General features: G+C 31.4%; 3 protein-coding genes across 3 annotated transcripts in view; all 3 read right to left on the minus strand.

The window, feature by feature from the left end:
* Nucleotides 1–3,027: 3,027 nt before the first annotated feature.
* Nucleotides 3,028–4,713, minus strand: LOC123269294. The gene has a single exon (XM_044734932.1). It carries the CDS (start codon nt 4,694–4,696, stop codon nt 3,194–3,196), a length of 1,503 nt encoding a protein of 500 aa, XP_044590867.1. The 5' UTR covers nt 4,697–4,713; the 3' UTR covers nt 3,028–3,193.
* A 207-nt stretch (nt 4,714–4,920) lies between these two features.
* LOC123269198 (ring canal kelch homolog) lies at nt 4,921–9,176 on the minus strand. The gene is made up of 4 exons (XM_044734830.1): nt 8,805–9,176; nt 8,105–8,251; nt 6,486–6,890; nt 4,921–6,164 (listed from the first exon to the last, which is right to left on the minus strand). Exons 1-4 carry the CDS (start codon nt 8,867–8,869, stop codon nt 4,922–4,924), a joined length of 1,860 nt encoding a protein of 619 aa, XP_044590765.1. The 5' UTR covers nt 8,870–9,176; the 3' UTR covers nt 4,921.
* A 2,075-nt stretch (nt 9,177–11,251) lies between these two features.
* The window catches only part of LOC123269372 (protein amalgam-like), a 37,884-nt gene continuing 35,577 nt past the window's right edge, over nt 11,252–13,558 (minus strand). The window contains exon 9 of the mRNA XM_044735061.1: nt 11,252–13,321. Within this exon, the coding sequence (XP_044590996.1) occupies nt 13,203–13,321 (119 nt within the window). The 3' untranslated portion in view covers nt 11,252–13,202. The remainder of the gene's footprint in view (nt 13,322–13,558) is intronic.

Consider the following 13,558-nt stretch of genomic DNA (forward strand, 5'->3'; position numbering starts at 1 on the left):
AAGCCAGAGGAAACATTCATAAGATTTTTATTTGACTTATGTGTCAAGTGTATGTTGGAAATGTGTAAACTATTTATTGAGAAGTGGAATTTATATTTTGTTTGCTAAGAAGATGATGTAGAGATTTTTTAAAAAGTAAGTTTGTGTATAAAATAATAAAAATGAAAGTGGATAGAAATGAAAGGTTGCTTAATCTAATGTCATATGAGTATTCTAATGGCGGAGGGTGTTACTGCATACATATGGATGAACCGTAGGTATATATATATATATATATGAAAATTACATAAGTAGACGTTTTTAGGCATTAGAATAATATGTAAATTACGAATTAGTAAAGACACATTCTGGCTGTGTTTGAATTAATGGATATAAGTGTGTGTGTGTAGACTGGAAGTAAATATTCACATGTGAAGAGCAGTGTGAGTGTAATTGGCCAAAAGGTCTTGATGAAGCTGCATGTTAGCGCACATTGGAACTATTACCTTGATTTATGTCCAGTGAAAGTGTAATATTTGATAAGAAGAGACGAGAGGAGTACAGCGGAGCGAAATGGAATAAAAAATTTTTATTTGAGTTATTGCTGATCGTTAAATTGTTCTTAATTGGTTATTTTCGTTATGGGAAGACTGTTTATGTAATAGTACTTGTTATTAATTTTTGAGTACTAATTTCCATTGATGATTATTAAAAGAATCCGAGGATTTGTAATTAAATAACATTGTTTACGTTCAAGAAAAAAATTATGAAAGAATTAAAAATAAGTTTGTTTATTGTTTAAGTAATTTTTAATTGAAGGTTTTTAGTGCACAAAAATATAATTAATTTACAAAAAGTATATACTTTTTGTAATTATTTATTCTTACACATGAAATTTATATTATTGCGAATAATAATTTCGTAAATTCATTAAAGAAACTAAAAAATATTTTTAAACAAAAAAAATGTCTGAAATAATAAAAAAATTTTCTGTAACGTAAGCCTATTAACAATTGATAAAAAAAAATTATTTTCAGTAATTGACAAAAAAAATAATGATTGATTTTTATCAATAATATCTATTGATATGGCATTACAAGTCACATAAAAAATTTTATTTTTCTCGATAAAAAATAGATTATTTTTTATGTCAACAAAATAAATACAACAGAAAATGTACAGTGTGTTAGGTGATTATCAGGAAAGATAACTTAATGATTCAATTAATTGACATTGTAGATTATTTTTATAGATATCGTAATATTAGTTAAGTTAACAACAACGTTATTAACATATTTAACATTCATTAGAGCAAACAAAATCTTGACAGAAACAATAAAAATTTAACAGCTGCGTTGTCGTTCATTGCTCTAAAGTTTTACGCTTTAAATATTTTACATCGAAAATTTCTGATATAAAAATGTTATCCAAAGATTTTATGGCAGTAAAAACTTTGTAGTGTGTTGAAAATTTTTATACTGAATTTTTTTTCTTATTTTTATTGAAACACTAAATTACTAAAATATTTTTTATTGCAGAAGATTAAACATTCATATGAAGTAAAAGTACTTTTAAAATATATTAACAGAAATTTTCAGCTAATCAAGGGATCAATAAATTTTGTTCTATTTTTCAAATAATTAATTTAAAAAAAGTCTTTGTATTTTTTAACGAATGTGAAGCTCCATATTACGTTCGAGCAATAACCATAATAAATATGATGAATAAAATTGAATGGGTTGTAATTAGCATACCAGAAATAGCGCTCAATATTTAAGAGAATGATAGATTGAATGAACTTGATAGCAAACTAATTTCGCACGTCAAGAGCCCGCTCTGATAATTAAACTTTAAAACGATCATCTCAGTATCTCGGTTCAGCTCAGCTAGACTATTCAATTACTGAATTATCAAATTACTCAATCATATATTTATTAATATAACTTGATGATATGGCCACCGATTCATTTCTATCCATCCGGATCCTATATAAAATAATTTACATAACTACATTTCATTCTTCAATGTCAATTTTTATTTTATTCATAAATTTTTTTCTACCTACACAATTTTAAGCAACAGAGTTATAAAAAGAAATTATTCATGTATACGATATAATATAATAGTACATAATTATACACAGCCACTTATAATTAAATTAAGACAGTTTCTGTCTTTAAGCTTATCTTTACTATTTATTTCATCAAAAATTTATTTTATATCTAATACTGATTATAATGGATGTAATTGAATTTTAGTGATTTTACTTTACGTATAAATATAATTGTTATTATTATAATTATCAATGATATTGTCTATTGATATTCAAATTAATAATCATTTATTATTCTTATAGGAGATTTTTATCTGTACAAAGGCTAGTATTTATATTTAATTAATATTAATTGATAAGACGATTAATTAATTTCATACTATATTTACATTTAAGACAGTCTTTAATTTATCAAAATGAAGACAATTTGATATTAACTAGTACTATTTATTATTATTTCTACCTAAATCTCAAATTTTTAAAATTCATTAAAATAACAGTAAAATCCATTGAAAAACATCAATAATTACCTCGCTGATTAATTTATCAATCAATTTAATAATTCATTGAAATATCGAAGCGCTCGAATCCGCCGATTTTGTAATATTAATCAGACAAAATAGTATTTTAAATAAAAAATAAAACCAATGCGCTACATCGAGAATTCAATTTTTAATTATTTATTTAAATGTGTATCGTTTGAATTTCCCCTGATTATTTATTAAAAATTACCTCTGCCACTCGCCGTATCGCTGGCAAAATAATCAAGCGACAATTATAAATTTAAATCCCAATATCCGCTGTTTCATTATTTAAAAAGTACAATGAATAATGTATATTATCATTAAAATATTAAATATTATTTCTTCTTGAGAATAAACTTTTTATTGTAACCTAAAGCCCCCATTTCTGAAAGCTGTCACCAAAAATTGATTTCTTAGATTTCAATAATGATTATCCGATTGAGGAAACGTATTCCCTCTTCTCTCTTCTCTCCTCCATAACCCAGCCCGCTTCAAATAAGCTATCACAAAATAAAAAAAAAAGGAATAACTGGAATGATTTCTCCGTAGCTGGTTAAAGCTATTCCATTAAACTGTATTCTAGTTCTCCGTCTGATATTAAACTTTTAACCGGGAAACCGTGTCAATGGATTTCAATTTAAGGTTCATCACTGTCACTTCCCGGGGGATCTCTTGGTTCCTCGACTCTCGGAGCACTTGCGCTAGTACTCGCATTACTATTACCATTACTATTACTGCTACTGCTACTTCCTGCAGGGAGATTCGCGCTAGCAGTATCTGAATTTCTATCTTGCGATCCCCAGGGTGGAAGCCACCTGTTGACGAACCACCAGTGATAAGAAACCCGGCCGCCATTGCACTCCATGCTAGACCTTTCATTTCTGTTAATAAACTGACAGGTGCCTGGAGCGTTCGCATTGTTTCGAATGCAGGAGTCATCACAAGTGTGCTGCCTAACGACGTCCCCATTATCATTAGCATTAACATTAACACTAATATTAGCATTAGCATTAGCATTAGCCTGATTAGACGGCCCAGCTTGGCTTGAATTTCTTTCCCCACTTGCCTCTCCACTTCCACTAGCTCCACCCGCTGAATTTCCAGCAGCAGAAGCCGCGGGATCTTCATTACCAGCCTCCTGATTTCCCAAAGACCTTTCAATTCTCCCGACATAAATCATCGGGTTTGCGTACAGCGGATTATTGACAAACCCGATTCGATCGATCCTCCCAATATAAATTGCGGAATTAGAAGCCGCAGCAGTAGTCAACAGCCTGCTACGACAATTACATTGGGCGTGATTCCTCCCACATTGATGACAGTCACGTCTCAGCGCGTCAACGAGACGACTGGCTGCGCTAATGGGAAATCTCGAGTATGAGTAGTCTCCGCCGCGGCAGTAGGCACACCGACAGCTCCTAGATACTTGATAGATGTAATGTCTCGAGGAACCAGAAGCTCCCGAGGGGCCTCCCGAGTCGTCGTAGCATCTCAATCTGTCGTGGAAACTGCTGGAACACTGCTGACACATGTGGTACCTGATAAAAGGCAGTCTCGTGCAGAATTGACACATGCAATTGTGTCCCAGATGATAGACGTTACGACCACTATTGCCTGCCATCGCGACGTTGTCCGTCGAGAAGCAGTTCCGCGATAAACTCAGCCGGTTCAAGTACGCGTTGTTCGGCAAATAAATTTCGCGTGGATCGTACCGGTTCGCATTTCTCTCAATCGCGTTCCAGAAGACTGATGAAGTAGGAAAATTGTTCGGTGCGCGGTGGTGGTGATTACTGCAGCCGCCTCCGCGGTACCAAGGACGGTTGTCAATGCGTTCATACATATGATCGCGGTCGTTCTGATCATTCGGCTCGTTTCTTACAACAACAGCCTCACGATCATTGCCGTCTGCCTCGTTATTCTCATTGTTTCTCTCATCCTCGTCATCATTGTCCAATCTTTCATAAATATTTTCCTGGGAGCCATTGTTACGCTCTTGAACCCTGACCAAGTCCACGGGATTTTGGTAGTGCGGGTTCAAATTAGCCGCTCGATTTTGATAAACGTGGTTATTTGGATACTGATAAATTCGTAAATTTTGATAATCATCTCGCTGGTCTTGATTACGATTCATGCGGCCCATCGCAACAACAGCAAGCTCTCCGTTCTCGTATCTCTGACAAACACATCTTGAACCTTCGCAGTCATGACCCGCGAGTCCGCGATAACGCGCGACTTGGTCTATCGAAACTTGGGCCTGTGCTTGAGCATTATTACCACTGGGCGCCTCAACTGACGATTCTGCGTCGAAAGACGCACTGTTGTTAACGTTCTGTTGATCCTTGGCATGCCCAGTGGTGTGTAAACCTCACATTGCCCCTGAGAGGATTTGGGGCTTGTCAATGATAGCAACTCCCGCGTAACTGCGACCGATATTCATGCAGCTCGGCAGCGTTGTCCAGGTGTTACTTCGTGGACAGTATACTTCAACGGAGGCGAGGTTTGACGTCCCGTCATCGCCTCCTACCACGTATAGAAGACCGTTCAGAGTAACTACACCTGCGTTACGTCGACACAGAGCCATGTCCGCTATTGCGGACCACTGGTTCGTCTCCGGATTGTAAGCTTCTACGCTCTTACGAACTAGCGGACCGTCGTGGCCTCCAACTGCGTAGAGAATTCCATCGAGAACGCCTACTCCAGCGCCACTGCGTCGAGCAGACATCTCTGCAACGGATTTCCATTTGTCTTTCTCTGGATTGTAGCACTCGACGCTGGACAAACACTGTCGGGAAACTCCGTCGTAGCCTCCAACTGCGTAGAGTAAGTTTTTAACTACTCCCACGCCTACGCTGCTTCGTCTAGTGCCCATTGACGAAATCATGCGCCATTCATGAGTACGTGGGTCGTAAACTTCCGCAGAATTTAATCCAGTTGTCCCATCAAATCCTCCTACCGCATAAATACAATTACCGAGGATTGCTACGCCCAGAGTTGAACGACGTGCTTCCATGCCAGCACACGCTGACCACTGATCTGCAGACCCGTCGTAAATGTCAACTGTGCGTACTCTGAGTGACCCGTTAAATCCTCCCACTGCATACACCCGGCCTCCGAGGACTGACATACCCGCTCGACACCGGCGAGTCGGCAATTCTGCTACTTGGTACCACTTTTCTTCCTTGAAATCGTAACACTCGACACTGCGGATTGCTTTGGGCGCTTGTCCTCCTACTACTAACAAAACTTTTGGCAAACCGCGAGGCTGTCGCGGTTTTGTCCGCGGGGTCTTGAAGAGAGTCTTCTGCTCTCCTTTCAGCAAGTGGTATTTAAGGGCTTCTATTAAGAAATCCTTGCACTGGAGATTCGCTTTCAAGAGCGGCTCTTCCTCGACTCGCTGGACCAGGTACTCCTGAGATAAAAGCGGCAATCGTACGTGCTCCATTAACTGCGCGAGGTAGTTCTGCCGTTTTTCTAGGTCTGAGTGCACCCACGATATCACGCACTCAAAGACTTTTTCCTCTGAGGGAACTGACAGCCGATCGCTGCAAATTAATTTGGCAACTTGTTGTGGCGCTAATGTTGAAAATTCCTCTCCCTCGACAACTTCCCTAAAATATAAAAAGTATATTTTTAATTAACGGATTTATTATTTTAAGGGAGAAGATACTTTCTAGGATTTAAAAATTAATAAAGATAATAAATCAGTTGGAGTAATAATTGAAACATGTGTGTTAAATTTATGGTCCGGAAAATTTTTATTGGAACAGTTTCAAGCGGTAAATCATGAAGAAAGTCATAAGACATTGAATTGATGTTAAAATAAATGTCTCAAGTCTTTTGGGGCAAAAAAAAATTTATCCAAAAGAGTAGAGATGATGTAATAAATAAATGAAAATCCGGTCTATTGAATTAATAATATAAATTCTTACGAGAAATGTTGTTCAATATAACTGTCAGCGTGCCCGAGTAGCTCCAAACAGCCGTGAAGATCAGCAAATGCGCGAATTCCTAAGCAGTTGGACGGATGCAATTGCGCTTGTAAAAAATCGCAACATGCATCGCGGACATCAGTCAGCTGAAGTAAATTAGCTGCCGGCAATAAAACTTGGACATTCTCTTCGGTAACGTGGACTTCTGCTGAGTAAACATAATCAACTAGTAATTCCAAAGCTGCGTGATCAACTCCTTGTAATTTGATACGTCGTTGGTCGCGTTCCTCAAAACTCGTGAACATTGCGTAAAAGTAGGGGCTGCATGCCGCCAAAACCATCTTGTGAGCTGGTACATCGTTTCCGCCGTCAGCTTCCAGTATTACATCGCATAGAAGATTTTGCCTGTTTAATTAAACATTTAAAATTATTCTTGTAATAATTACAATGTTTACGTTAAAGGCTGTTGCAATTGCTATTTTCTAAGTAATTTCTTTTTTAATTCTATTAGTAAGTGGAAAATGTATATTTAAATTACATGTCGGAAATTCTAACTACTTTTCATCAAAGTGGATTTGTGTTTTGTTGACATATTTAATGAATTTCACCGTTTTGTACAAGTAAGTTTTATGACAAAAACACTTGTATTATTCTAAATATATAATTACTAGCTGAGAATATTAAAGTTCATTGAAATAAAATTAAATAAACCCGATAATCAATAATGACTAAACATTACAGATAAACGATGTATAGTAGGCGTTAAATTTGGATTTAAATGGATATTCAAATTATTTAAAAAGCCTGACGGCCAGCAGTAATATTTCCGTCATGTTATATACGTTATTTAAATTTAATATTTAATATTAAAAGGATGAGCAAATAAATTTTGAGTAATTTATGGTGATATCATTTTTTTTATAACCACTGTGTGATAAAATTTGAAATAATTTATGAAAGTATTCAAGTCCCGCATTTTTATATTTTTTAAAATTTTATATTTACATTATTATTGAATTTTTTTTATTATTTAATGTGAGATTTCATCAAGCTCGTAATTAATTTTACTTTATTCATAAAATATTATTGTTCGTATAGAACCAAAAATTAAATGCTTTTACTATTAACAAAAAAAGGTTTTGATTTATGTGTTGTAAAAATGACTTTTTTAGATAAAAGACATTGAATTTTACCTGACTGTATTATTTATTGGTAAACCAATAATATTTGATTACTGTCAATAATATATTATCTTCAAATTTAAACAAATTTATGAGGTATTATTTACAAATCTTTGTCTGAATAAATCTGATCGCAATATTATAAATAAAATAAATTGACACGGTGACATCTGATTGAACTAAAATAATTAAACACCGAGAATATAATACAACTTTTATCACAAAAATAATTATCAATCAATAACGATGCATTTATAATAAATCTATTTTATCTAAAGAGATAAACAAATTTTTTCGCTGTGATCTTCAGTCATATGATTGATAAATAAAATCAGTATATTATACACAATAACGAGTTATGAACTATGTATTAAACAGATTAACAATACTTAATAATATTAATAATAATAATAAGATAAATAATAAAATTTTCTTTACTTTCTCATAGCGTTTATAACGTCAAAAGCTCGATTGGTGTGATGATGATTGCGATAAGGCGGTTTATCTTTTCCACTTTCCCTCGGTATATGCTTTTGTGAACTTTCGTCCAGTGAATTTTGACTTGCATATCGCAACAACAGACAGCTGTAATTAATCATATAATTAGCGAGATAATAGGTAATGAGTTTGTGATAAAAAATTTAATTGATTTGTTTTATATGTACTCAAAAAATGTATTTATTATTATCAGTTAGAAAATGGCTTTTGAGTACAAATATCAATTAAATGATTAGTACTCTTGTTACTAAAAAATTATTTATCCATTAAATATATTTAATTGTTTCCTCAATTTTTTTAAGATTGTTACTATTATATTGTTATTACTCATTACTCACGAGTGTCTAATAATTTTTTAATCATTTCGAGCAAGTAATTACATTTTTGTAATTAATTGTATCAATTTATTTTTTCTTTTAACAAAAAAAAATTCCAATCATTATGTACATTATTTTTAATTCATTAAATTAATTTTATTGAACAAATAATGATAATAAAATTATTAATAAAAATCAGAAACGTATATTTCATTATCAGCTATTGATAGGATTTATATTATTTGATTAAAAATTGATTTCATAAAATTTTATATAAATAATTATCGATATTATATAAGACTAGAATAATTGTTTAAAAATACCTTCCAACATTGTCAGGATCGTTACTGGGATTATTGTTAGTCGACTGATTTTGATTTTGCTCCATTTTAATAAGTTAATCGATACATAAATAATACTTTAATTGTTAATTCATGCAATTAAGTTTTAGTTAACGAAAAATTATTTTAAAAAGTACTTGAATTTGTTTTATATAAATTAATCATAATTAATTAAAAATAGAAAAACAATCACAGACTGTTTGTAATTAAAAGGATGTTTTTTATAACATTAGTTCACTTTGTTAGGAAAAATTCACACTGCCACTGACGGATGACATTCATTTCAGTTGCATATCATTGAAAAATTATAATAATAGAGAACTTTATTATTATTATTATTATTATTATTATTATTATTATTATTATTATTATTATTATTATTATAATGTAATTATCGTTTTAAATTAATGACGGGTATGAATAATATTAATAACCGAGTTTATTTATAACACAGAGTAATCAAAGACTAGAGTAACAACAAAAATTTCATTATGTTTTATGAACGACAGACAGATGCACCACAAATATGCAGTTGCATACATGTATATACTTAGTACAGCTGTTCATGACTCCGTTTTTTTTCATTGACATCTGCAGAAAATTTCTGTTTGCGTAATAGTTTACATTCTCAGCTAGATGGCTCTACCAGGTTCTATTTCACGATCTATATAAATACCGAGCGATCGCAAGCTGTTTTACCAACTCAGTGAACAGTCTTAAACTCCGGAGAATCTGTTACAGTCGACGCTCTCTGTATTGGACCTCTCTGTATTTGACCGCTCTCTGTATTTGCCCACATTCTTCCTCTGTATTTGACGATTTTACACAGCTCTTCTTATGGACAAGGACGAGTCAAATACAGAGAATGGTCCTGTACGGGCGAGTCAAATACAAAGAGCGTTGACTGTATTTTTCTTATTATGCAGACTGTGATACAGATAAATTTGATTTTTAATCTGAAATTTCAATTTCACAATATTATAATCAAATTTACATTCATTGGAATTTCCATCAAGGGTGACTGCATATTTTCTTATTCTTTTAGCGATAAATGAAACGTTTTTGCATTGATATTAACATTGAGAAAAAACATTAAAAAAAAGAACAAATGATCAAGCAATTTAAAATTAGTTATTCAATGAACTCAACGCTAAAATAATTATAAAAAAACAAACAGTTAAATTTGGACAATGTCTTTAACTACATAAATTTTAAATTACAACTTCCGACCGAACTTTATGATTGTAATTAAAAAATTATTAGATATGATGAATAAAAACAGAAATATTCATTTCCTTTGACATTTTTAAATAAGTTATTATCCAGTAAATTACTTTAAAAATAAGAGATTAATGTATGTCAGTAAATTTAAATTTTCTAAATATAGCAATTAAAAAATATATTTTCTGAGTGAGCTATCCAGATTATTAAGATAATTCCTTTTGCTAATTTTCAATCATGATAATGATGCTTTTATAAAAGTTACGAATTATAATATGGCAATTACATTAGAGTATTCTTTTAAATAGGTCATTTACGGATAATATTTTTATTTTAAAAAAGTTCGACTGCATTTTGCTTTGTGACTACACTAATTACACGAAATTCTTCATGCCAAAAACGATGAACAAAAATAAATTTAAATCAACTCGTCTATTAAAATTAAAAAAATATTTTTAGCGACAACAATTGTTAACTAATTAAATAAAATGTTTAACTGAAAGTTACATTTTATATATTATAGAAAGATCCCGAGGGATTTCTAAGATTAATTATTTCTTGAATAAAAAATTTTAATTACCATTTTAATTAATTTTTGATCTCGAGTTTTTAATATTCCCACTGCAATTATGGAGTTAAATAGATTCAAGTAAATTAATCTAACCTGGAAGTTAAATTATACATAAATATGAACATGCTTATGTATATATAAATTAAATAAAAACGCGAGTATTTTTTCATTGTAATTCATTTTTGCTAAAAATTTATATTCGTAGAATAAGGTAATATTTGCTTACCTTTATGTACTACACTGTTAAACTAATTATTAAAAAACTTAAGCAAATATGTATTCATAATATGTGACGACAAACAATAGGGTAAGTGATATTAAAATAAATTCATCATCATCCGTGTATTATTTAAATATTATTTTTGTTTGATATATATTTTCGCAAAAACACAAAGAAACACTTAAAATAAATTTAACAAAATAATTACAGTAATAACAAATCAATATAGTAATCGCTTGTACAATAAAATTGGGACTTATAAAGTTTATAATTTTTAGTCAACAGTAAATAATAAACAATATAATACTTGCAATTTAAAAGTCTATCGCAGTCAAAACATAATTTTTCCATTTAATTTCAAATTTTTTAATAAAACCATTATTTCTTACTTATTGTTATTATTTTTTCTTATTATCCTTTTATTACTCCTCCGGAACATTTTCTCTCATTCTACGTTTACCCGCAATTAACGTTGCACAAATTTTAGTGGAAAAAGTAGATTTATTTTATTATTAATTTTTTAAATAATCATTCTCTCCCTTTTATTTATTATCGTTATTTAATACTATTATTTTTTTTCTCGCTTATTTTAACTCTTTATCTAAATTACAACGATGTCATATCAAGAAAGGAGTACACTTTATAGTACACATAATAATATAAAGCCAAAGAAGCGATAAATTAATATACATACTATCTGTATACAAACATATTCAATTTTATATTCCCAATATTTTTTGGTTATTTTTTTTAATTAATTTTTATCCTAGTTACCTTCTATCATTTTATTTATTATTATTATTATATTATTATTGTTGTTATGATTATTTATTGTTATTAAAATTATTTAATTAATTAAGTTATATTCAATTATTATTAATTTTTTTTTTTCAAAAGAAGCATCACTTTTGAAGGCCGAGCCATATTCTATTATATATTTCGGTTATTATATTTATTATTATTTATTTATTTACTTATTTCTGTTTTTTTTATTTTTTTTATTTCGATAGTATCAGTCGAGTGTATCGTATGCCGAACACCGGGCAAGCCGAAATAAAATAGAGAGCCACCATCTCAATGTTCGTACGAGCATATTTATGTTGAATCAGTTGAATATATTGAAACATACAAATTAAATAACGGTGTAACATAATTTTCTGCTCAATAAATACAGACATAATACCGCTTATGCGTAAAACGTAAAATGATTTGATATATGTATATGTATATACAGAACTTACACAATTGTGTAAACGGATGCACGCAAAAATTTTTACATACATAAATACACATTCATACAATTAAATACACAGTACAATAGTAGCAACATATACATTCTGTCCTCTCCAACTCTGCCATACATTAATAAAGTGTGTCGCTTTTACATTGCGATAGCTTACGTTACGGCTACAAATAAACTTCCGCGGCTTTGGTATTAACGTGAAATCGCACGTAAAATTATTCTAACAAATGCAATCCCCTGGGATCGTAAGTTCTGAGCAAACCGACCACTTTTATCATTTAATATTTATTATATACTCCCGTATAAACCGATTGTTAAAGAGGATCCATTATAACCACCTATGTATACATAATACAATTATATATTTATATTTATATATTTACTCTTTCACTTTTATCTTTAAGACAAACGATATGTTTCAAAAGATACGTCTCGTGATATGAAACAATTAATATATATCCTTTGTCTTGCAGTTATTATCATTTATTTTCCTCTTATTTAGTTTATTGATAAATTTATTCTTTTTGGCACATTATGATGTTGGTGATTATTTATCTTTTTTCTTTTTTTTTTCATTATCCTTATTAATTAATATTATTATCATTATCTTTGTTGGTAAAGTCTGACGGCAATTAATGTTAGATTATAAATAGATTTGCGTGTGTGTGTTTAATGATGACACGTAACGTAAAAAAGATATATAGATGATAAAAAAAGGCGCAAAGAACAGGCGAGATAGACATAATGCCGATTGATTGAAAGGGAGCTGCCGGTAGTGCACGAGATGAACTCGGATGATTATGATGAGGCTTCGATCGAACTTTGGCACACAACTGTTTTGTTTTCTGTACAGTGGATGCTGTTTATATATATATTGTTATATGTATATGTATATGGTACAAGCAGAAGCTGCGGTGGATGAGTAGATGAGTAGCTGGTTTGTGGTGCATACTCTTGATGTAGAGTCGCTGTAGCTCGCTGACTTGGTGTAGTCGCTCGATGGTTTATTCTCTCGCTCAGTAGCTCAGCAGTCGATCAGTCGGCCGTTGTTTAAGCTTGGCATTTACCCCACCTGTGCACACACTTTCATCAGGATAATAAAGGTCGACTGGTACTGTACTCTGTTCACCGCAACGAACAGAGACTATGGGAGAATAGTGATATCGCTCCGAGTGATATAAAGAACAGACTGGTTGGCCGTGTATTCGATGATGATCTCGAGCCACGGGCTGCCTCTGCCAATCCTGATACAACAACAAAATTTAAACCAAAACAACCTATATTATTCTATTTTATTTTATGTTTATTATACTGCTCTTTTATCGTTTTATTTATTTTTTTTTCTCGTTTTCTTATGTTTGTTTAAGCTTTGTCTATTTATTTAGTCGTTTGTTTGTTTGTTTGTTTGCTTACTCTTTTTAAAAAAGAGGGTGAGTATGAGGGTTGTATTTTAAAAATATTAACAATTTATTGAGTACTTA

This window comes from Cotesia glomerata, linkage group LG1 (genome assembly GCF_020080835.1).
Source record: "Cotesia glomerata isolate CgM1 linkage group LG1, MPM_Cglom_v2.3, whole genome shotgun sequence".
NCBI lineage: Eukaryota > Metazoa > Arthropoda > Insecta > Hymenoptera > Braconidae > Cotesia > Cotesia glomerata.

Coding starts and splice junctions, on each gene's coding strand:
- LOC123269294 (XM_044734932.1), bottom strand. CDS start 4,696: ATGGGCCGCATGAATCGTAATCAAGACCAGCGAGATGATTATCAAAAT.
- LOC123269198 (XM_044734830.1), bottom strand. CDS start 8,869: ATGGAGCAAAATCAAAATCAGTCGACTAACAATAATCCCAGTAACGAT. Junction 8,252..8,804: donor GATCCTGACAATGTTGGAAG/GTATTTTTAAAC, acceptor GATTAATTACAG/CTGTCTGTTGTTGCGATATG. Junction 6,165..6,485: donor TATATTGAACAACATTTCTC/GTAAGAATTTAT, acceptor TTTATATTTTAG/GGAAGTTGTCGAGGGAGAGG.